The sequence below is a fragment of the Miscanthus floridulus genome, chromosome 8, assembly GCF_019320115.1.
Source record: "Miscanthus floridulus cultivar M001 chromosome 8, ASM1932011v1, whole genome shotgun sequence".
Classification (NCBI taxonomy): Eukaryota; Viridiplantae; Streptophyta; class Magnoliopsida; order Poales; family Poaceae; genus Miscanthus; species Miscanthus floridulus.
Genome location: NC_089587.1, coordinates 9,808,457 through 9,831,167, shown reverse-complemented (window position 1 = coordinate 9,831,167; position 22,711 = coordinate 9,808,457). Strand labels below are relative to the sequence as shown.

Genomic DNA, 22,711 nt, shown 5'->3' with positions numbered 1-22,711 from the left:
CTGAATCTGGGTTCTCATCAGAGAAACATTCACAATTATAGAGGCAGCGCTGTCGATAATTATTATTTTCTCTAAATATTCTCACAATATGAGATTATATTATATCTTTGCCATTTCTCGAACAAAAGATAATTCATTGTTTTGCGTTCCAAACACTGATGATGTGTGCGCATAGTGTGCGGGTTCCATCTTCATGATGACCTTCTTCGTGAGGCGCATCCTTCTTCGTGAGGTGATCCGTGATTGACGGACGCACACGGACATCCTGCTCGAGCCCGCCGCCGCCGCTGTAATGGCCTCCTTGCCTCCCTCCCGTCCGTTCCCCACGGACTCTGTGCCGCGAGGCGAAGAAGGAGATCATGGTGGCGCCGGCGCAAGCACGTGAAGGAGTCGAGTGACGTGGACTCGCTGGATGCGGGAAGGGGCGGCCACGGTGCCTCTCTCAGTCTGCTTCTTCCTGGTGCGCCTCGCCGTCTCCGGCGAGAACTAGCTTGCCTGCGAACACGACCACAAGAAGGTAAGCCTTCGATCAACTCCCTCTGTTTCTTCCCAACCGGGAATCCGCAATTGCGTGGGTTTTGGTTTTGGGACTGCTTGTTGTTGCACGCGTTTCTCAATGAACGTGTTGCATCTTGATTCTTGTTTCACCCTGTTCGAGTCTGCTGGAATGGCGTCTAAGGGTGCTGACAATACATCATTTGGCTTCGAGTTTGGAGGAATATTTTCTCTTATGATCATTTTTCTTCCGTAAAAGTAATATTTGACATTGAAATATTTATGGTGCCAAGCGCCCAGTGACGCGCCATTATCACAATCTGAGAGAAGAGAAGGGAGCAGTGGCGGACCCAAGATTTCAAACTTGGGTATGCCCAAGCCCAAGCTAAAGAAAATATATTACAAATTGAGCCAAGATCAAAGAAGAACTATATCATACATATGAACATCTTATACATATGTGGCAAAATGTTGGGTATGCCCAGGAATACCCTGGCACAACACCAGGTCCGCCCATGAAAGGGAGAGTACATTTCTATACCAGAAATAACCCTAGTACAGGGCAACACTTCTTGCGCTCATACAGTAAAGGACAAAAACGTACAGAATATGACGTTGGACATGAGGTCTTGACGTTTGGTGATGGCATAGAGACATTGGAATGGAAAGCCACCATTGATCCACCTTACCCTATCAACGCCAGGACTCCTATTTGCTTGCCAGGATTCTTCTATTGGAGTGCGGTCCAGTCCGTGGCTGACGTTGACCACGGCAAGCTCGCCACAGATGTTATCCTTCGATCCAGCATGCGCGATGATACGTTCACGGTGCACCCCAATCCTCCATGCAGGAGCTGCCTAAGTCCCAATGACCTTATGTGTGAGCTAAGTGGCAAGCTGTGCTATGTCCACTCCCCCTCCCTGTGCGAAGTCTCCATTTGGTTAGCACAAGATGGACAAAACATAATAACATGGTCACTACGTTGTCGTGTCAATCTGCCCATACCAAGGATTCTTCATGTTTATGCTTGTGCTTCAGCTGATCAAGGCACGGTATTCCTCTCCGTGGATGCCCGGCACCTTTTCAAGTGCAACCTCCATGATGGATCTCTTGAAACAGTAGTCAGTATGCCATATGGCTTGTTGTATGACCACGGGGAAGGGGTAAATTTCGTCATTGGTTCACGCCCTTTTTCGCATTTAATGGTGCCATATGTGGAATCTTTGCTGCGTCTTGAACCATGCTAGCCAGTTGACTGTATGGCCCCGTTCGGCTTGCTGAAACTTGGCTGAATTGGCTGAAAAACATTGTTCTGGCTGAATTGTTGTGAGAGAAAAATACTGTTCCGGCTGAAAAAAAATAAGCTGAATAGTGCGGATTATAAGGTAAGCCGAATGGGGCCTATGTTATTAATACCAATAAAAGAAAGGGTATGTTTGAATGCGTCTTGTATGTTATCAATAGATGTGGGTGTGTTGTAAGCTGTTCGTAACAAAATTACTATCCTCTTTTTTTGACAAACAACAATTAATTCATATGTGTTCTCTCTCTCTCTCTCAATGTTAACACGAGCAACGCTGTAGCACCTGATTCACAGGATGTGTTGTCTGATGCGGAATCAGTAGTCCAAGTGGATGCCACTTTTGGAGTGGGATGTGCAGCAGCCCGAAAATCATTGAGTGTATCATTCAATGTATGAAAAAATGTACTGTGTATTTCAAAGACATAATTAGTCTGTACCATGTAATATATTAATGTTTTCTTATGCAGAGATCATCCTTCGCACCGGGTTGTGGCTACATGACTTTGAGGGCAGTGGCGGAGCTTGGACCTAAATCCAGCAGGGGGCAATCATTAAAGAACAAGGCTAATCTTTAGTTTTTATCAAGCCAGAATGGCTGCAACTAATGAAGTTTACACAAGTTTAGGGGTGGCCATGGCCCCTGTTGGCCTGTGAGAAGCTCCGCCACTGTTTGAGGGTTGGGTCTACAACACCACAAAAATCATGGTGTGTACCTTAGTAAGAAACTTTCTGTTGTTGCTATGTTACAAAAAAAAAGTGCATGATCTCTACCAGCAGTCATTCATGTTTACGCAATAATGATATTTTCATGCAGGGTTCATCTTACACAGCAGAATGCGATGAGTCCTTAAAGCCAGCAGTTGTCACGACATTTGAGGATATTGAATCAGCCAGAGAGTTCTACAAAGCCTATGCTGCACATGTTGGGTTTCCGGTACGTGTCGGTCAGCACAAAGCAAAGAATGGATTGCTGATAAATAAGTGTTTCTATTGCTCAAGGGAAGGGTTCCGTAAGGCTAAAGATGAGACACAATCTGAACCTGTGCGCAGCGGGAGAAGGAAGTGTGAAAAAAAAATCACTCGATGTGGCTGCCTGGCAATGGTTGCTATCAAAGGAAAGTAAGTACATCATAACCACTTTTGTAGAACAGCACACACATGCAATTGTCACACCTAATAAACAACATCTCATAAGATCAAATAGAGAAGTTGGTGAAAAGGAATACATTGTTCAATTTCCACAGGGCTAGCATTGGCACATCAAATGCATACTGTTTCCTTCGTGCCGGCCTTGGTGGGTTTGAGAATGTTGGGTGCATATTGGAAGGACCTACAAGAATTACCACGGGAAGTTAAGGAGCTTGGTAAAGTCATCTAAGGCCAGTCTCACAGCCTGTTCGCTTGTTCGTTTCAACCAGGGTTTATTAGGCATGGTACAATATTTTTCTCACAACAAATCAGTCGTATAAACTAGCACAAGCGGCTTATAGACCAGCCGAACAGGCTATCAATGGATAGTTTCATGACGTTGTTTCCAAGACTACCATGTCATATAAAATGAAAAGAAACTTGGATGAAACACCCTCCCTCAATGCAAAGTTTCATTCTAGAGTTTTACAGGCATTTAATTTCATGACTCAGAGAGTTGGTAATCATGCCAAGAGTACACTGTCATATCATCTAAAATACCTATGTGGCAACCTATTTAATGCAAATGAAAATCACATGAAACTCCCACTGAGACTGGCCTAACGCTCAAGTGTCATCTAACTGCATTTATGGAATAAAATGCATCACCAACTTGGTTGAGTAAAAGTCAGATGAAAGCACCCATCGGTAAGATTTCTTAATGGCAATGCAGAGCTCGAGTCGAGTGTGTCTTTTAACTTGTAGTATGGACAAATCATTCGTTCACAACGTAATTTTCATCCATTCAGCTCCTTGCCTAACTTAAGCAGGGAAAGAATCGAAGGTTTCCAAGGCTACTGAATCTATGATACACACTCAGATACTTTTATAAAAATGTAATTTTATTAAGAATTGACAAGATTAATGGAACTGTAACTAAAGAACAATTTTTTTTTGTTTAGATTAGAATATTTCACTTATTACATTAGGCCCATGGATTTCTGTCACTTATTACAACTGAACAGTACTGCATGTTCAGTCTAATTCTCAAAGTCCTTGGTGCTGCAGATTCAGGGACTCACTTAGTAATGTGATTGGTAGTGCAGACCGATACCCTTTCTTCAGACAATTTCTGGAGCAATGTAGTGTGTGTTCCAAAAATTATCTAAGCCTGCAATCACTTAAATAGCCACTTGTCAAATTTTGGAAGTACATGGTGTTGCTGAATAGAGAACAAATACCTATCGGTAAAATATAATTCATAGTCACAACTGATGACGTAATATTGTGTTAGTTACTGACCAATTTTTCTATCCTTTCTTGTGACAACAACCTGCATCATACATGGCTGCTATGTTCTGTAGTGTTTAAAAAATGGTATGAGGATGCCCCAAAAAAGGAATATATTGATACTAGTTAAAAAAATTGGTATGAGGATGCCCCAAAAAAGGAATATGTTGATACGTGCTTCACAAATATTTATGTGGAACCTGGTACAGCAGGAAGGGATGTGAACACCTTTTTTTTTAGTTCAATGTGAGCACCTATTGTGGAAAACAAATATATGTTTGGAGAAATCATAGGTCTATCTATCTGCTGTAAGTTCCATTTGTTTGAGAAATTTCTAACTACCTGTAGTGAACTAATCCAAGCCATGGTCACTTACTGAGGATTTGACCTACTTGGAGAAACGCAAACAAATTTCAACCGTAGCAAAATCCAAAGAAGAAACATCTTCTTTCAAGCAAATGTGACTGGAATGTCAACAAGTTAAATGGCTGCATGTAGTGTTACCAAGCCAAGCACCTGCATGGGTCGAGATGGAGGACCAATGCATTATCAGAACTAAAAAAAATCCTAGGACATGGACTCCACTTGCACGACCTCCAAGCTGTTACCCCGAACTCAAATCAACACATAATCCTCAACAGAAGTAGATCTAGAGTATTCTCAGCTCCTTCGATTTGGACTGGAGTGGGTGAGCAACCGTCACCCAGATCGGAGCTAGTGAGCTAGGGCGTGATTGGTTCTCTTGGCTAGGCAGCCAGAGGCAGACTTGAAAATTGTAGTGATAGTTCGTTTTTCAGCCTATGCATAGGGTAGCGCGTGCTCACTCCTCAGCTCATGTTCGATGAAATGCTCCAATGGCTGCATTTGCAAGTCGGTAGTGGGTGCCTCCAGTTACATTGACATGTTCGACCGGATTTCTTGTCCAGAGAGTAGCGTGGTCCTGTTGGTGGCGGACTATCAGCTGCCTGCTAGTTGGATGTTGTATTAATTTTTTTTTTCGAAAAGCAGTTGGATGTTGTATTAGGATAATGCTGCGGGTTAGTCGAAAACAAATGCTGCAGATGGCTTTTGCCTTGGTCGTATATATACGGAAGTTCACTAGTTTCTGTAAGTCCAACTGTACGAGTTTACATTACATAAGGAAGATGGCTTGTACCATTCTACATACTTGTTAGCATTTTCTGCCCTTCTTATTGGTCTTGTGTTGTCTTTCGGTTCCTTTTTCTGAACAGGGGTACAAAGATGCACTTATGGAAGTCCAGGCTTTAAGAGTGAACTGCACTGCTTAGCTCAAGAGGCGTGAAGCCCTTGGATTGCACATTACAGGTCTTAAGAAATGTTAACCACTCCAGTCATGTCTGCAAGTTTAAACAGTCTCTTGTTCTTATGACACTGTAAATTATGCAATAGCTAGTCATTTACTTACCTTCTTGAGGTCAGGAGAAATGAGTAATTGTTCGTATGCAGATAATGAGAGATTAAGAAGAGTGTACACAGAAACTTTGTTCAAGTTTACCAACCAGGTAGGTTGCTACTATGTGCATTTATAAGGTGGTAAAATGTAGTAGTCAGATGATGTCACAACTAATTTAATTGGTATATTTCAAGGCTCACAAGTACCGTTTTCACCTATGTTCTGAAGTTAATTGAGAACAGGGTCTTCATTCCATGGGAACAGTTTCAACTGATGCTTATGTGTTGTTGATTGCCTAATTCTTCTGTAGTTTGGTTCTTTTTTTTTCGTTTGCTGGGAATGTGGAGCCAGTACAAGGATATGTATTATTATGGGATTTCAAAGTTCTCAACATTTGTTCAAGGACGTTGTGATGTCTAGGAATGTGGGGTTGTTTTATCATATGATATGCACTTTGGTTTAAAGCAGAGCCTATACTTCAAGTACGGCTACATCAACTTTTGCTATACACCATGACATCATCCTTGGTTTAAAAGCTTTTTTGCTTTGCTGTAGGCGTGCCTCAGGCAGAGCTAAGTCCTCTTTCAGTACGGATCCAGGTATCATATAACTATTTATGCAGGGAAAATGGAGCACGTGCTACTTAAAGACATCACTCCAGACTCCATTAAGCAACAATCGGAGTACAAGCAGTCAGATTTTGTGAGAACCTTAACATTGAAACTCCATCGCAGCCACTTTGGATTCATCTGGTGCTACTAGATCAAGGGCCCATTTGGGAGAGCTCCAGCTCTCCCAAACCAGATCCGAAGCACCAGATCCACCGTTGAGCAGCTCCACCGTGAATCTCGGATCCCGCTATTGTTGAAAAAAGTGTTTGGGAGAGCTCCACGGTGGATCTGCTGGGCCGGCCCAACAGCCATCCAATTACAGCCCATGAATGAGTGCTCTTCTTCCTCTCTTTGTCTCACTGGCACCTTGGACCCGCGCGCCAGTTTCCTCGTCTCGTCTTCCGTCTCGTTTCTCTCACGCAGAGGCCGCGACCATGGCGGGGAGGGCGCAGGGAAGGCGTGCGCGACCGCGGTGTGGGGGCAGAGCCGGGGCGTGTGGCCGGCGGCGGGCCAGCGCATCAGGCGTGAGCATGCGTGGAGCTGGGCCGTCCCGGCTGGACTCGGTGTTGCTGGTGGCGAGGAGTGGAGCGGCCAGGCGCGGGCCGCGCGGAGCTAGGCGAGCGCGGCGGGGCCAGAGCGACTGGCGCGGCTGCGCACGGTGAGGCCGCGGCGAGTGCGACTGGCATCGGGGCCGGCGCGGTGGAGCTGCGGCGAGCACATCCAGGCAGCGGGGCGAGCGCTGCAGGGTGCGGCCATGGCCGCGGCGTTGGAAGGCTTCGGAGAAAAGAAAAGAGACTCAACGAACCGTCATTTTTATGTAACTAGTGGCATTGTGGGTAATTTTGGCCAACTCCACAGATCCATGAGTTTTCAGAGCACCTCAGGAAATCCATGGATCTGGGTCTCAGAACTGGAGTTTTGGTGGATCTGGAGTTGATGGGACGGAGGTGTTTGGCTAAAAAATTCAGATCCGGAGCTGTTTTTTTTTTTTTGTGAATCTGGAGCACCTGGAGCTGTCCCAGACAGGCCCCAAGAGGTAGACATTGCTCAGACTACAGGTTGTACATGTTATACTTTTTGTTGTCTTATTAATAACTATGTGAGTCTCTTAATACGGCAGGGAAAAGCTATGGCAGGTCAGGTTCCGCAAAGGTGGATCTCTCTCTTTAAGGAACAAGTCAACGAAGATTCTGTGTAGCACATCAAGTAATTTCAGATCTGTAATGGTCGGCCCACATATCGACCAGTAGATCATCCATATATGATGCCATTTACTGCTCATACAAGAGTACATGAGGTGAGGTTGGTGCCAGATACATTTCCAAATTCCAATGTACGCCTGCAGACCAGTTGGGTTGATGTGCTTCACACCCGGATTAATGAAGCTGAATATACCTAAGGTAATATGCCTTACAAACCCTGTTTTCATATGCCCTTCTGCATGGTTCTTACACCTATTATATTAATTCTTCTATGTAGATACTCTTGGAATTCTGGCAGGTTCCTCACACATTAAGAAGCAGAATACTAGCAAAGGCATAAAACCACTACACAATGTATACATAATTGATGAAAAGTATGTATCCTTTGTAAAGCACCTCATGTCCTTCCTACTAAGTTCAAAGATCCTTTGTATGCCAGTCTAATGTTTCTAAATATAATGTAGAGAGAAAAAGGCAGTGGTTCCTCTGTGGGATCAACTGTCTCATACCTTCGATGTTGAGAAATATACATGCAGATGGCATCTAAAGGGCTAGTTGTGATGAGGACATCGCCACGCTGGACACACCGACGCCATGGTCTTCCCCAAGTTGCAATTCGTTTCCAACTCAGCTGCCACGTCGTCCTCGGATTCAGCAGACACGTCGTTACTGTTTCGGTCATAACTTCCTCATACGACATCGAAACGGGCCGTTCTTGGATGCGTTGGAAAGGGGACGACGATGCCGTCGTTTTGGATCTGGTCCCAGCTCCAGAAGGTCCGTGGATCATTCTGTGTGACCACGGCAAGGTGCTGCGTCACCTATTTGGGCCAACTTGGCCATGTATCGTGTCGGGCCTTAAGCCCAAGTTATGGGCGCCCAACCCCTGGCCGTCCCCAACCCTAGGTCGAGTCTTAGACTATAAACACAGCCGCCGCCGCTGCTACACAATTGGGTTTTGTTTAGAGTTTAGTTTTCCCTCGAGAAACTGAATCGTTCATTGTAACTGTGGTGACAAATCCTTTTACAGTGATCCAGGGCCCCCGTTCTTGATCTCCTCCACTGTGTCGATTAGTCCTTTGGAACCGAGTTCTTGAACCCTCTATTGATATTCGCGTCATTCATATTTGCAATTTCAGATTGCGTGTTTTACCTTCTTGCTTGCGCTCTTCGATTCGCTTGCAGAAACAGCCTTCTTGGCGAGGTCAATCAAGTTGTGCTTGGTTGATAACCAACGGAGCGGTGGTGTAACGGTTGCAGGGTTCGAATCGTATCTGATTTGAAGCCGGATCGCCAACGTCGAGATCTCCACAAATCGAACTTACCGGCTACCTCTCGGAAGATCGGGCCTGTACTCATCAATTGGTATCAGATATTTCATGTTTACCGTGAGGTATAATCTCGTTTGCCTTAGATTCATATTTGTTCATTACCTAGAGTCCACAAAAAGCCCAAAAATATTTCAATTTCCGCTGTCCTATCGCCCTTTGTGCCTTTGCAATTTCGTTTCAGATTCGTGTTGTTGAGTTTGTGTCCGTGGTCGAGTCTTGTTGCTGGTTTAGGATTGTGTTCGTGGTCATAGTTCAATCGCCCGTTGCTGTGATTTTGTTTTCCGCCGCTATCCCATCCACCGTTCCCAAACAACAAGTCGAAGCCACCACATTACTCGACTTGCCCCGCTAGCCGCCTTATGTAACTTCTCGTCGCCGCGCAAACCCTAGATAGGTTGCCAGCCGCTCTTATTTTGCCTGCATCGCAGCCCTCCTTACATCATCAGGCGAATACCTACTGCTGTGATCGGTGTTAGAGTTTAGGGACGCTTTGCCCTAACTGCCGCCGCCGTGTTGTGCCTCCCGGAAAACATACCTTGAGATACCTTCGGTAAAACAGGCATAACTTTTCGCTCGTTTATCAGAAAAATCTGAAATTTTTTGTGCAGCTTTTTGACACCATTTGGACCCGACCCAAACTTGGCTTCGCCCTGTTTGGTTTCATCAGAATTGCCAAAAAAATTCGGGAAAATATAGAAAAAAAATTGTCAAAGTTTTTGCACGCTTTTCAGAGAACATGCTGAATTTCTGTAGACCACATCCCACCTCAGTTGTAGGTGCCAATTTTTGTGGTTGCATCTTTTGTGATCCTTGTTCAGAGAAAAGTATAAAAAAAATAGTAAAAAAAAAGTTTGTTTCCTACTCGTGCCTTTTGGGAAAATCCGGGAAAAATTCAGGAAAAAGGAGAAATCCGGGCTATTTGCTTGTTCTGTGAGTTCTTTCGATCGTTCTTTGTTTTCACCTTGTTGCGCTACGTCTCGACACGTCTTAGTCAGCAACTGTGATTTGTACTTTGGATTCAGATTGAACAATCGCTACTCTGCACTCGTTAATTGCTAATCCTTGCTGTCATATTGTGTGTCTACCCATAACTCCACATATTCTTCTGTCAGCACAGGTTCATCTTGCAACTGTTACCCACGCTCAACAACAGATTGCTTCGCCACTTTGGTTTTGCTCCTGTTTGGCGTTGGTAAGAATACAGGCAAGACGGTGGTAAGCCGCTTGTGATTTTGCATTCCACTTTCACCACCACCACTTGTTTCCTTTTAGTTGATAGGGATAATACTTTGGTGTTGTCTTTTTCTATCTTCTAACCATGACAGGAACTCCGACGGACTTCAATGAGTGCGTGTCCAAGGGCGAGCTTGCAACGTTCATGACTGAACAACGCAATCTTATGACCGAGCTGACGCGCAACGTGAACAATCTGGTCACCCGCATTGAACAGCTTGAGCAACGCCCTCCACCTTATCGTGCTGATGATGAAGATGCTGGTGATGAAGATGCGTATGCTGACGGTGGTGCCCGTCGCCGCCTCAACTTCAATCGTCGCGGTATGGCAGGTAATAATCATGGTAATAATGATCCTTTTGCTAAAATTAAATTTAGTCTACCACCTTTTGCTGGTAATGTTGATCCAGAGGCATATTTAGATTGGGAGCTTGCTGTTCAAAAAAAATTTGATTCTTATAATGTTCCTGCTGAGCATAGAGTTAGACTTGCTACCAGTGAGTTTACTAATTTTGTTTTGTTCTTGTGGAGTGATCTTTGCAATGCCAATAATGCTGCTGCTGTGCCTCAAACTTGGAATGTTTTAAAGCAACGTATGAAATCTCGTTTTGTTCCTCCTTATTACCAACGTGATTTACGTTTGAAACTACAAACTTTAAAACAAGGTGATAAAGGAGTAGAAGCATACTATCAAGAATTGCTTATTGGTTTAGCACGTTGTGGTATAAATGAAGATGATGATGATGCTAGTGCTAGATTTTTTGGTGGTTTAAACCATGATATACAGAACATACTTGATTACAAAGAATGGCGCAATTTTTTCCAATTGTATCATCTTGCTATTAAGGCCGAACGAGAAGTACAAGGACGCAAACAACACCAGCCTCTCAGGTCTAACAATGGGAGGAATTTTCAGCAGCGTTCCGAGCCGGAGACGCCCAAGCTTCCTGTTGCACCACAGCCATCTACACCTCCATTTTCTTCTGGGGTAAGTAAATTGTCTAATGTGCAGTTTTCACAGCTGAAGAAAGGTGGCACTCCGGGTGCTTCTACTAGCTCCTCCTCGTCCAGCTCTAAAATCATTTGCCACCGATGCAAAGGCATGGGACATGTCATGAAGGAATGCCCCAGTCGTCGCGCTTTCATTGCTACCGAGGATGGATATGTAAGTGCTAGTGATGTTGAAGATGATTTAGCCCTTGCTGCTAACATTGATGCAGATCCCATCGAGGGCGATCATGACAAGGAGGCCATCACCATTGACTCTGTGGCTGCTGCCGCGGACTACCCTAGCCTTCTTGTGCAGCGTGTGTTGAGTACACGTGTGGGTCATGAAGAAGAGATGAAGATCCAACGCCACAATTTATTCCACATGTATCTCATTGTGCAAGGTTGTCGTGTTCTCACTATCATTGATAGCGGGAGTTGCAACAACTTGGTGAGTTCAGATTTGGTTGACAAGCTTGGCTTGACCACACGACAACATTCGTATCCATATAAACTTCAATGGTTCAATAATAGTGGTAAGACTAAGGTAACTAAATCAGCACGCATTAGCTTTTTCATAGGCTCTTATCATGATACTGCTGATTTTGATGTTGTCCCTATGCAAGCTTGTTCCATTTTGTTAGGTCGCCCATGGGAATTTGATAATGATGCCTTACACCATGGTAGAACTAATACATACACTATCATACATAAGGACAAGAAAATTACATTGCTGCCTTTGTCTCCTACGGATATTATTAAACATGCTAATGAGATCAAAAATAAATCTCCAACAGACATTGCTAAAAATAATGGGATTAAGTTAAAAGGAGGTGCTTTTCTTGCTACAACTCCTGCTACTGCTGAGTTATGTGATAATCCTGATGCACCATGTTATACTATGTTTTGTCAACCTTTTATGTCTGATGCATTGCCTGCTGTCACTAACCTTTTGCAGGAGTTCGCTGATGATGGGATGGAGTCGAGGACGACTCCAATTCTACAAGGAGGGGATAATGAGGACATCGCCAAGATGGAGTCGAGGACGACTCCAATTCGAGAAGGGGAGGATGATGAGGACATCGCCACGCTGGACACACCGACGCCGTGGTCTTCCCCAAGTTGCAATTCGTTTCCAACTCAGCTGCCACGTCGTCCTCGGATTCAGCAGACACGTCGTTACTGTTTCGGTCATAACTTCCTCATACGACATCGAAACGGGCCGTTCTTGGATGCGTTGGAAAGGGGACGACGATGCCGTCGTTTTGGATCTGGTCCCAGCTCCAGAAGGTCCGTGGATCATTCTGTGTGACCACGGCAAGGTGCTGCGTCACCTATTTGGGCCAACTTGGCCATGTATCGTGTCGGGCCTTAAGCCCAAGTTGTGGGCGCCCAACCCCTGGCCGTCCCCAACCCTAGGTCGAGTCTTAGACTATAAACACAGCCGCCACCGCTGCTACACAATTGGGTTTTGTTTATAGTTTAGTTTTCCCTCGAGAAACTGAATCGTTCATTGTAACTGTGGTGACAAATCCTTTTACAGTGATCCAGGGCCCCCGTTCTTGATCTCCTCCACTGTGTCGATTAGTCCTTTGGAACCGAGTTCTTGAACCCTCTATTGATATTCGCGTCATTCATATTTGCAATTTCAGATTGCGTGTTTTACCTTCTTGCTTGTGCTCTTCGATTCGCTTGCAGGAATAGCCTTCTTGGCGAGGTCAATCAAGTTGTGCTTGGTTGATAACCAACGGAGCGGTGGTGTAACGGTTGCAGGGTTCGAATCGTGTCTGATTTGAAGCCGGATCGCCAACGTCGAGATCTCCACAAATCGAACTTACCGGCTACCTCTCGGAAGATCGGGCCTGTACTCATCAAGTTGTCATCCTTTTTGCTGGAATGACATCTAAACTATTTGAAGGTGTGCTATGTTATGCCTCTTGAATCTTTCCTATGCACAGCCTATTCTTTTTAGGGATTTCAGTCATTATTCACTTCCCCATATTGTTGACTGTAGGTAACCTCTCGCTGCAAGGTTCCTTCGTATGCAGGTTTTATGTAAACTCCATGCTTCCAGAGGTTCTGGCATTGCAGAATAGGTGTGTATCAATGTCAACTATGTTTCCCTCTGCATGGCCATATACAGTTTCCATGCTGTTACTGCTCTGATCGATGCCCCTAAACTTTGAAAGTGATATAGCTTCACATACCTAGGATAGTATTGCAGATATACATGTTATTATATACTACCTCTGTCCCCAAAAGAATGCAATTCTAGCACAGTGTCACGTTTTAGTACCTTAAGTTTGACCAATTATAAATAGAAAAGTATCCATCTTTATGATACCAAATAAATACCATCAGATTAATTATGAAATGTATTTTCATAATAAATTAATTTAAAGACATAACTGTGAATATTATTCACTAAAAACTTGATCAAACGTGACCGACTTTTCGTGGCACGCAACCCATAGTTGCATTCTTTTCAGGACGAAGGTAGTAATTATATTGTTGAGCATGCTCCCTCTGCAACACCTTTGGTTCTATAAGCATGCCCACATGGCAGGTCCAGCACCATCTCTGATTGAACCAACAACGGTCACGGTTGCTGAACTCGCTAAATTCAATAACCCACGCCTTATCTATGTATATGTTTGGTATAAAAACCTATCAAGTTTTTGTATTAATCAAACATGGTGGTACTTGGCTTGCACTGTCACTGGGTGTAAGAAAACAGTAAAGTCACTTCCCGTGGATGGGTGCAAATGCACTGGCTCCACATGTACAGGCACAAATGGGAATCCAAGGTACAACACTATAGCCTACCATGCATGCTGAATTTTATGTTACTAGGTGCTTACTGCTTTATTGTGATTTCTATAATAGAAGTAAAAATATATTCCTTACATTATATAGGCTGCAAAATTGTCCTACACAGAAGATATTGTGATTTGTATAATAGAAGCAAGAATGCATTAAAAAAGGGCAGCCCCAGTGCACGAAGCTCCTGCTTGCGCAGGGTCCGGGGAAGGGTCCGACCACTTGGGTCTTTTGTACGCAGCCTTTCCCTGCATTTCTGCAAGAGGCTGTTTCCAGGACTTGAACCCGTGACCTCATGGTCACAAGGCAGCAGCTTTACCACTGCGCCAAGGCTCCCCTTCAAGCAAGAATGCATTACTAAAATTATATAAACTACAAAAATGTCCTGCACAAAAGATGCCATCATGTCCCTATTTTTTACTTAAACAGGGGATCACGGTTCTAGTTATGATGGCAACTTATATCCGATTCTATGTCCCTGTAGGTATCGGCTTGCTATTCTGGTGAGTGATCCCATTGACCCACCAAATGGAGATGAACCACCAACAGTAGAAATGGTCCTGTTTGGAACAACAGCTGAGGAAAATGCACTTATAAATGCTGTTAGTGGTTTTTGCGCCTTTGTTCCAACCCGAATCAGAGGCCTTTATGGAAAACAATATGAGGTAAGGATCAGTGTCTCTCCCCTGTCGTTACAACTTACAAAGGCCAGATATCGCATACCAGGTCGATGCTATTCTTGGTGTTCCTACCATTGCATTGACGGGACTGCCATCGCATGCTGAGAGTAAGTGCATCCTATGTAAGTTTCACAGTCCCCATTGCATTATATGTTGCAGAACTCATCACACCAGTAAAGACATTTCCTCAGCTTCTATTAAAGACAGAAAGCATCATAAATATCAGCTAACTATGTTAATACTATGTTTGCCTGTTGTTTCACGATCCTAAGGATGCAGCCCCCCAAACCATTACGGATACATACACCTGATCCTAACAGGGTTTGTCCTCTAATAGGTTCCCATATATAAGCCATAATATCTGTAGGCCTCGCTAGGTACAGCTATTTTGCATCAGTGTCCCGCTAGGGATCCCTGTAAGATTACCCCTAACCAAACTAGCAACTGTTTTCTCATGGCCATATTTTATTTAATAATAATTAAATAATTCCTAGGCCCATATTGAATTGCTACGGTGCTTTATAGTTTTAATCTAGTACTAGATTTTGACTTTTGTTGAGTCAACTTAAATAGGTAAACCACGTGTGCACCTATTTAGAAGTTGAAAGAGACTATGGGCGTGCCGCGCGCCGCCGCCGAGCCGTGGCGAGCGTGCGTTGCGATGCGTGCGTGCACGTGCGCGATTAATTTTGCCACTCGGGTCGATTACTGGATGGAGTAACGTATGGAGTCAGAATACGAACCGCAAGATGTGGATCCTTCCCGTAACCTGCGGTTCTGCTCGAACGGAGGAACGGTGAGTCGCGGCTATCCGCGCATGGAGATCTGCGGCGCGGCACGGTCCTACCCTCCCGTAACTCGCGTGTGTCCATGGACTTCTGGAACTCCTGTGCTACTTAACTCTAGGCTCCAGCCCGATGCTCTCACGTACTCAACACAACACATAGGCGCCACCCTCTCCGTCGAACCACCACCGAGCCTTCCCCGTCATAACCTCTGCGCGCACGGAGACTTGGGAGAGCAGGCCTCTGGAACCATCGTCCACATCTGCGACACCTGCTCGAGTGTATGCGGGTGATCAGGTTTTTGGGGAGCGCCGCCGCGACTGCTCGTTTTCCGCTACTGTGACTGCTCGTTTTCGTCGACCTCGCCGGATCTTCTTCCTGGTGCGCGCACGCCATCGTTGATCGTCTTCTTCCTGGTGTCCGTCCGAGTCGAGGAGTTGCACTGCGAACATCTTCATGCATCGGCTGTGGTCCGCGACTTCAAGCAACTCACTATGCCTAGTGAGAAAGGAGCTACCAGTGCCTTGAGCATGGGTCCCTCCGCTAGGTACAATTCCTTACTCAAAATCGTGATACTTAATTTTAGAGTAAGGTGCACTGGCGGTCCTCGAACTTGATCGGCTGTGTCATCCCGGTCCCTAAACTCATAAATCGACCGTTCAAGTCCTCAAACTTGTTCATCTGTGTCATCCCGGTTCCTAAACTCTCAAATCGCTCGTTTAGGTCCTCAAACTTGTTCGGCCGTACCATCTAGGTTCCAAAACTTTCAAATCACCCATTTAGGTCCTCAAACTTATTCAGTTGTGTCCTATCGGTCCCTAAATACTGTAAACTTGTAAATTCAATATATAATTATAGAACTGTCTAAAAATTATAAATCTAATTTTGTTAGACTTCTGATAACATGTACTTTAAATTATCATTGTGAGTTGATATTTTCTCAAGTTATCTGACTGCCGAGCTACTCAGGGTTGCTGTTTCAGATTTCATGTATAAAGTTGAATATCTGACAGAAAAGACAGGTGCTATAAGGTCCTTCTTGCCCTTGTATATTAGTGCTAAACTGCTAACATAATTATTCAGTAGCAGATAAGTTCTTAGTTGCTGTGGTGACAATGGCTGTGAGTCCAGTGATAATAATCATCTAACTGAAGACCCTTTTCATATGCATATGTTCTGTGACCCAATTGCCATTCTTATGTTTATGTGCTACATACACCCCAAGTCCGCTTGAAAGCATCTGCAGTCTACTACCCACTAAACACTGGAAATTTGTTTTTGTCCACATTCATCTTGCAGACTTTCAGTGATGATCTCCCAAAACATGAATGTGAAGAGTGTCATGACAATATGCTTCCCTTGCTAGCATGCCATTTCCACCGTCCACGAGGCCATGATGCCAGATCTGGCAAATGTGTCAACTTGCTCCATTGCTGATGCCATGGCATGTGCAACCATTTGCACTCTGTTGTTCTGTTCTTCATATCTGCTTTTCGATCTGCTCAGCTGCTAGAATTTCATAGCCCATGTGAGTGACTAATGTGTCAGGGAGGAGGGAGCAACAGTTACTTCAGTTATGCACTCTGATGCAACAATGCGAGTTCACATTTTTTTTGGCCACAAGAAAAGGCACCTTCTACTTTTTTTAAGGTGCATCCTTAGTCCCGATGGTACTTTCTTTTTGTTTAATGTGTGTTCCTGAGTGAGCCAACATTGCTGTACTTCAGAAACTTAAGGTGCATGAACCTCTGATATAGCGGTTGATGTACTGGTCTGTAGACAGTACCCAGGAGGAACTCTTGTGTGAATGTAGACAGGGCTAGATGGGAGAACCATGCTACATTTATATAATCCTTTATTCCTTTTTTGAGTAGGGGACCAATTCTTTCAACACTAATCTAACGTGGATTGTCTGAAAGAATTTATCATGCCGATGCTTCCTTCTTTGAGTAGGGGACCAATGTCTACTTTAGTTATGCAATAATTCCTCATTAGTAAACTGAGCTTGATCAAGTACTTTGAAATACTTTACTACTACCTGAAACATGATTCTAATTGTTCTAATATAGCACATCTCCATTTTCTCAGAACTAACGTATTCTTTTTCACAGGTAAAAGCGTAGCAAGAACTGTGCTTTCAATAGTTGTATAGACATGGGAGATATGAAGCATAACCAAGGTTTGAACGCTGATATTGACCCCATAACCCCCAAATAAAGAAAGAAGATTCAAAGATTAGTAAATGATCTTAAGCAGAAAAAAGGTATCATTTGTGAATGATTAACACCAGAAAGAAAACTGAGGAATAAACAATGTGAAACCGTGTATATACAATATCTGAGCACCTTCTGTTTCATAGTCAAACACCAGAACTTTCAGTGTTAGTTTCGGATGCTACCTAAAGCTAGGACTAGAGGCGTACTTCTCCAAACCATGAACTGTCAATTGGTTTGCATCAATGATGAGGTTGAAGCAAATCATGCATGGTGGTTGTTCAGATAAGTAGAGTAGAGTTGGTGCTGATTGCAAACATCTGGGCCGTTTGCTCATCATTAGCAGAGTGGGGGAATCTTTCATCAGTTGGATTGCACTTGCATTCTTCAGAAGTTAGTCAGGTATTTGACGTGACATGGAAAGATCAACTTATTTTTCAAAAAAAAAGTACAATCGCTGTGTATATAATTCAGGGAACCTTTTAAGCAGTTTCACACAACTGTCTGTTAGCTAATTGTTTTATTTGTTCAGGAAATACGTCTGAACTTGGCACAATGATATTGATGTCACTAAGTTTCCATGTTCTTCCATATAGGCACATTCCAAACTAATGAAGTATGATGTCAGTGCTGAAAGCAGCTGAGGGCTTTAGAATGTTACAGTTTATACAAGTTTAACCAGACAGTACAATCAGAATACTCTGACCAGCTGCTGTCACATGTGCTCATACCCTTTGCTTTAGTTTATGTCAAGAACGACAACATAAAGAAAACCTGCCCTCAGACTTAAACAAAAGCATCGTATCAAGCCACTGATTAGTACATTCAAACTAACCCGGTGAACACGCTAAGCCATGCTTAGAGACTGATCCAACCTCATATATATTGTCAGTAGCACCCAGCAGAGGGAGCAGAAAGCAGAGGCAGAGATAGGCAGCTACATCGACTGACAATGGGGGAGCAAGGCAGGTCAAGCAGCAACAAGATCAGAGACATTGTGAGGCTGCAACAACTTCTGAAGAAGTGGAAGTGGCTTGCACTCTCACCAAAAGCCGGCAAGAGCAGCAGCAACCATGGTGTTCCAAAGGGTTTCTTTGCAGTGTGCGTCGGCATGGAGATGAAGAGGTTTGTGATCCCCACGGAGTACCTAGGCCACTGGGCATTTGAGGAGCTCCTGAAGGAGGCAGAGGAGGAATTCGGGTTCCAGCATGAGGGGGCTCTGAGGATCCCCTGTGATGTGAAGGTGTTTGAGGGCATCCTGAGGCTGGTGGGCAGGAAGGAGGAGGCGGTGTGCTACTGTTATTCACAGCCTGGGATCTTATGCAGATGATGAGTTTCTTTCTCAACATCTCCTATTTTTTTTTTCCATTCTTGGTTCTTGGTGTTCCATGGAGAAGAGAGGAGGAAGAGTCCACAAATTGACAGGATTTGCAAATTGATACCGGAGGATGAAATGTGGGATTCACATTCTTTTTGTGTAAGATTTTAAAATGAAGGATTTGCTCCAAGCAGATTGCGTAAATGTCTCCTTTTCTTAAGAATTCATTTCCACCTTGTTCTTTGTACTTCAACTTTTACTTTCTTTTTGTAATTGTTCAGAAGTTGAACAATGTTCTTACACACATAATTGATGCATCCTCCTCGCTCACCTCTTTGCAATGATGAGGTGGCAACTATCGTCAGTCATTCTGTCCTTAGCTTCTTCGTTCAATATCCAATTTAGTTCAGTTTTGAAAGACAGAAAAGTTCAGTCCTGACTACCAAGAATCCTATAGGGAAGTCAATGCTTTAACTTAAGAGAGCTGTGCCTTAGAATAATATAACTTAATATACCTCTGCCTCTTGCTGCACACAGGTTGCTAAAAAATGATGCTACAGGTCTACAGCACATTCTTTACTCTTAGACTATGTTACTGAGACTCATTAAAGAGAGTTCCAGATCAAAAGAAATACATGCCGTACAATTACACATGGCATGAGCACTAGATCACAAAAAGCATGAAATCTTCTTCACATGTATTCCGACAGATATGCACTTCTCGAGACCAAGTAATCCCCGCGGATAAAAGATATTTGCAATCTTTTTTCAGTTCTGCCAGCTCAAAGAATATTATATCTTGTTGCAACTGGAAGAACAGCAGATCTCTGCCATCCTGTTTTCTGAACAAATCCGGACAGCACTTGGACAGATGACAAATGTAGGCTATCTTGGTTCTAGAGCCTGAACTGAAGACAAAGCTGAAGTGCCATTTGTGGAGAATATCAGTTATGTTTTCTTTCAAGGGAAGATGAATTTGAATGAAATCACTCACACTCAACTCAGGATCATCCGGCGACATGCTTGCATGCTCCGTTCCAGAACCATCTTAAGATGATCCACAGACAGTGTCACTGAAAGTGGGCCATGATGGCAAATTGTGTGCCGCTCATATATCACAATTCATAAGCATGACAAGTTTTTCAAATGCCATTAACTATTGTTGTTGATAATATGCAACAACAATAGTTACATTTTTCAAAATGTTGATAAATGTCATTAACTACTGTTGTTGAAAATATCCACAAACAGTGTCACTGAAACTGGGTTTGATGCTCAAGAATATGCAACAACACACAGAAAAAATGCCTTAAATCATGACCGGAAATCTTCATATTAACCACAGGAAAACAAAGAATGAATTATTCCTTTAATTGTTTCATGCCACCATTTTCAGAGCTCTTACAAAACAAACACTACTCCACAGATCGATTATCTACTGCTCCAAAGCTAATGCCTAATGATTTGACTGACTTGATCTAATCAAGTCAGTTTCAGCTGCAAAGAAAGAATCCTTGCATTGCACATCTTCATGGCCTGCAAATTCTGCATGACTGCGTGCATGGCTGCCTGGCTTGCTACCAAGACCTGGCCTTGGGCAATTTGGGCTCGGCCGCCGCGGTGGCTCTGCCGGTGCCGGACCGGGGGCGCCGGCGCGCCACGGCGGACTCGAGCTCGAGCGCGGCGACGGTGGCCTCGAAGTCCTCGCGGCACGGGATGCGGATGCCGGCGGCCTGCGCGAAGCCGAACTCCTCGGTGGCGCGCTCCATGAGGTCCCGGAACTCCGGCTGGCGGAGGTAGGTCGTGGGCACGACGAACCACGTACACGGCGAAGTAGCCCCTGGGCACCGCCGGCAGCTCGGCCTCGTCGAGCAGCGCGGCGCCCAGGCTGTCGTCCCCGCCGCCGCGGAGACCCCGCTCCGCCTCCTCCTGCTTCCTCTTCCTCCCCTGCAGCCTCGCCGGCGCCCGGAAGTAGCCCTTGATCGCCATCATCGCCGACGCCGACGCCGATCCAAGAACGAGACCGCCTGCTCTGCTCCTGATCTTGTCGTTCAGCTGCGCTAGTTGCTGTCTAGCTCCGAGCAGAGATCGATCAGATGGGAAATGGTGGCGTGATCGATTCAGCGCCATGCCACACCTGCCACCTGGTGGATGATGATCAAAACGGAGAGGAGAGGAGAGTGAGGGATGAAAGCATGTGTGAGCAGTGCCTTGGACTTGGAGTGTTGTTTGCAGCATGGGTATATCATGGCTGCATGCAGGTTGGTTGGGCGCGCGCCTTCTTGTGTGGACGGAGTTTGTGCTTTTTTCGAGGATGTGCTTGGATTATTAGCTGTATCCTTGCACTAAACAATGCTACTAGTAGTGTGCATGAGTAATCTACAATCAGCCTGTTCGTTTGGCTGGGCTGGATCGTTGCTGGTTCGTGAAGAAGTACTGCTGACTGATTTGGTGTGAGAGAAAAATACTGTTCCGACTGAAAATTTACGAGCAAGCCCAGCCAAACGAACAGGCTGAATGTGCAAAGTTTGCAATGCTGTATACTATATAGAAGTGTAGACTACTTCTACTTCAATTAACCTGGATAGTGTGAGCTGGGTGGGATACTTGTACTTTTGTATGTACTGATGCACAATGATTTTGCATTTGGATGCACTTTTGTATGTGTTAAGTTTTTTTGGTAAATTTTCCATGTCACATACTTCCCCCTGTGCAACGTTGAGATAACGAAATGGAGATGTTTTTTTTTATCTTGTTTTTTTACTTCTAAAACACAAACTAAGGCCCATTTTGTGTTTTTGTTATTATAACCTTCAGCTGAAACAAAACAGATCCTATATTATAATAATTCAAGGGATCCATGTCTTTTATTTTCTTCGTCTAATGAAAATCATGACAAAGCTTATGTTGTCCCTTAAGAAATAATTTGCGGCAAGTATTTGCTTCATTCATTCGTGACATTACTGGTTATTCTTCACTCCTCATATACCACAAAGAAAGCTCACAAATATGAATTACTATGTCTACAACACATGGGACCGTCAACGACTATGGCATATCCGAGATTTAAGATTTTTTTTGGGTGGCATATGAGGAATTATTCCTTGCAATAATATAATTTTCCGTTTCTCTATCTTGCATACAATTGAAATAATGTAACTATGTAAGCTAAAATAAAAATGATCTAAGTATGGAGCTAGATTGACCACGCCATGTATTTATGATATCAAATCAATATCATCAGATTGACCACGCCATGTATTTTTTATAGTAAACCTATTTAGGGATACAAATGTTAATAATACTATTTCTATAAATATAGTTAAATTTAAGATTGATTGACTCCTTAAAGTACAAGGTGTGGTATGAAGGGAGTATATCATATAAAAGCCCCCTAAAACAAACCAGTCAGCTAGATAAATAAACAGGAGTGCAAGTTAAAAGAGTCTTCACTCGAGTATTATTGCATTACTATATTATTGACTAGGACGCATAAAAGCTATCGAACATAGTAGGACTTGTAGCAACGTAACGTCGAGGAAGGGCATTGACGCATTGTTTAGGTTTTCTGGGATACGGTACGGCCGCAAGGATCGCGTATAGTACGGATGGCTCTAGGAATTACGTGGCCGGCCACCTTCCGGCATGTTTGATCCCTTCCATTCCAGCTCAGACTTGTAAGTAACAATGGATCGCTGATGCGACCTTCTCAGGGTTGATGAGCACGACGTGCCGTCCATGCATGTCCTTTAGTTCTTGATGTCACCAATGGAGTGGATGCCTGCAGCATTTATCTTATATATAATTCCATTGCCTTTGCTTTGGAATTCTTCAACTAAACTCTTCTCTATTAATATTATAATATATATATATATGGTGAGCAAAACTCTTGCCGGCTTCT

General features: G+C 44.0%; 2 protein-coding genes, 1 long non-coding RNA gene and 1 pseudogene across 21 annotated transcripts; 3 read left to right on the top strand and 1 right to left on the bottom strand.

The window, feature by feature from the left end:
* Positions 1–253: 253 nt before the first annotated feature.
* Positions 254–8,410, top strand: LOC136475677 (uncharacterized). 15 transcript variants are annotated; one of them, XR_010763258.1, is made up of 9 exons: positions 2,081–2,188; positions 2,266–2,503; positions 2,613–3,162; positions 5,225–5,323; positions 5,449–6,112; positions 6,186–7,277; positions 7,362–7,641; positions 7,721–7,817; positions 7,908–8,410. It is a non-coding gene; the product is annotated as an uncharacterized lncRNA (long non-coding RNA). The 15 variants fall into 15 exon arrangements; XR_010763259.1 differs by having other exon boundaries at positions 2,613–5,323; positions 5,449–5,542; positions 5,684–6,112; XR_010763263.1 differs by lacking the exon at positions 5,225–5,323 and having other exon boundaries at positions 2,613–2,917.
* LOC136475371 (uncharacterized) lies at positions 1,011–1,742 on the top strand. Its single transcript, XM_066472889.1, has one exon. It carries the CDS (start codon positions 1,011–1,013, stop codon positions 1,740–1,742), a length of 732 nt encoding a protein of 243 aa, XP_066328986.1.
* A 4,460-nt stretch (positions 8,411–12,870) lies between the features above and the next one.
* On the top strand, positions 12,871–19,038 carry LOC136475676 (auxin-induced protein X15-like). 5 transcript variants are annotated; one of them, XR_010763248.1, is made up of 6 exons: positions 12,871–12,912; positions 13,009–13,090; positions 14,299–14,601; positions 16,579–16,929; positions 17,391–17,894; positions 18,089–18,378. XR_010763248.1 is itself a non-coding variant. In XM_066473261.1 (4 exons), exon 4 carries the CDS (start codon positions 18,445–18,447, stop codon positions 18,820–18,822), a length of 378 nt encoding a protein of 125 aa, XP_066329358.1. In that variant the 5' UTR covers positions 14,177–14,601; positions 16,579–16,929; positions 17,391–17,458; positions 18,385–18,444; the 3' UTR covers positions 18,823–19,038. The 5 variants fall into 5 exon arrangements, 2 of the variants coding, with proteins under 2 accessions (XP_066329358.1, XP_066329359.1); XR_010763249.1 differs by lacking the exons at positions 12,871–12,912; positions 13,009–13,090 and having other exon boundaries at positions 14,162–14,616; XM_066473261.1 differs by lacking the exons at positions 12,871–12,912; positions 13,009–13,090; positions 18,089–18,378 and adding an exon at positions 18,385–19,038 and having other exon boundaries at positions 14,177–14,601; positions 17,391–17,458.
* A 1,349-nt stretch (positions 19,039–20,387) lies between these two features.
* On the bottom strand, positions 20,388–20,940 carry LOC136468538 (uncharacterized; annotated as a pseudogene).
* Positions 20,941–22,711: the final 1,771 nt, after the last annotated feature.

Excerpts from the sequence above, each read along its gene's own strand:
- LOC136475371 (XM_066472889.1), top strand. The coding sequence starts at position 1,011 with ATGAAAGGGAGAGTACATTTCTATACCAGAAATAACCCTAGTACAGGG.
- LOC136475676 (XM_066473261.1), top strand. The coding sequence starts at position 18,445 with ATGGGGGAGCAAGGCAGGTCAAGCAGCAACAAGATCAGAGACATTGTG.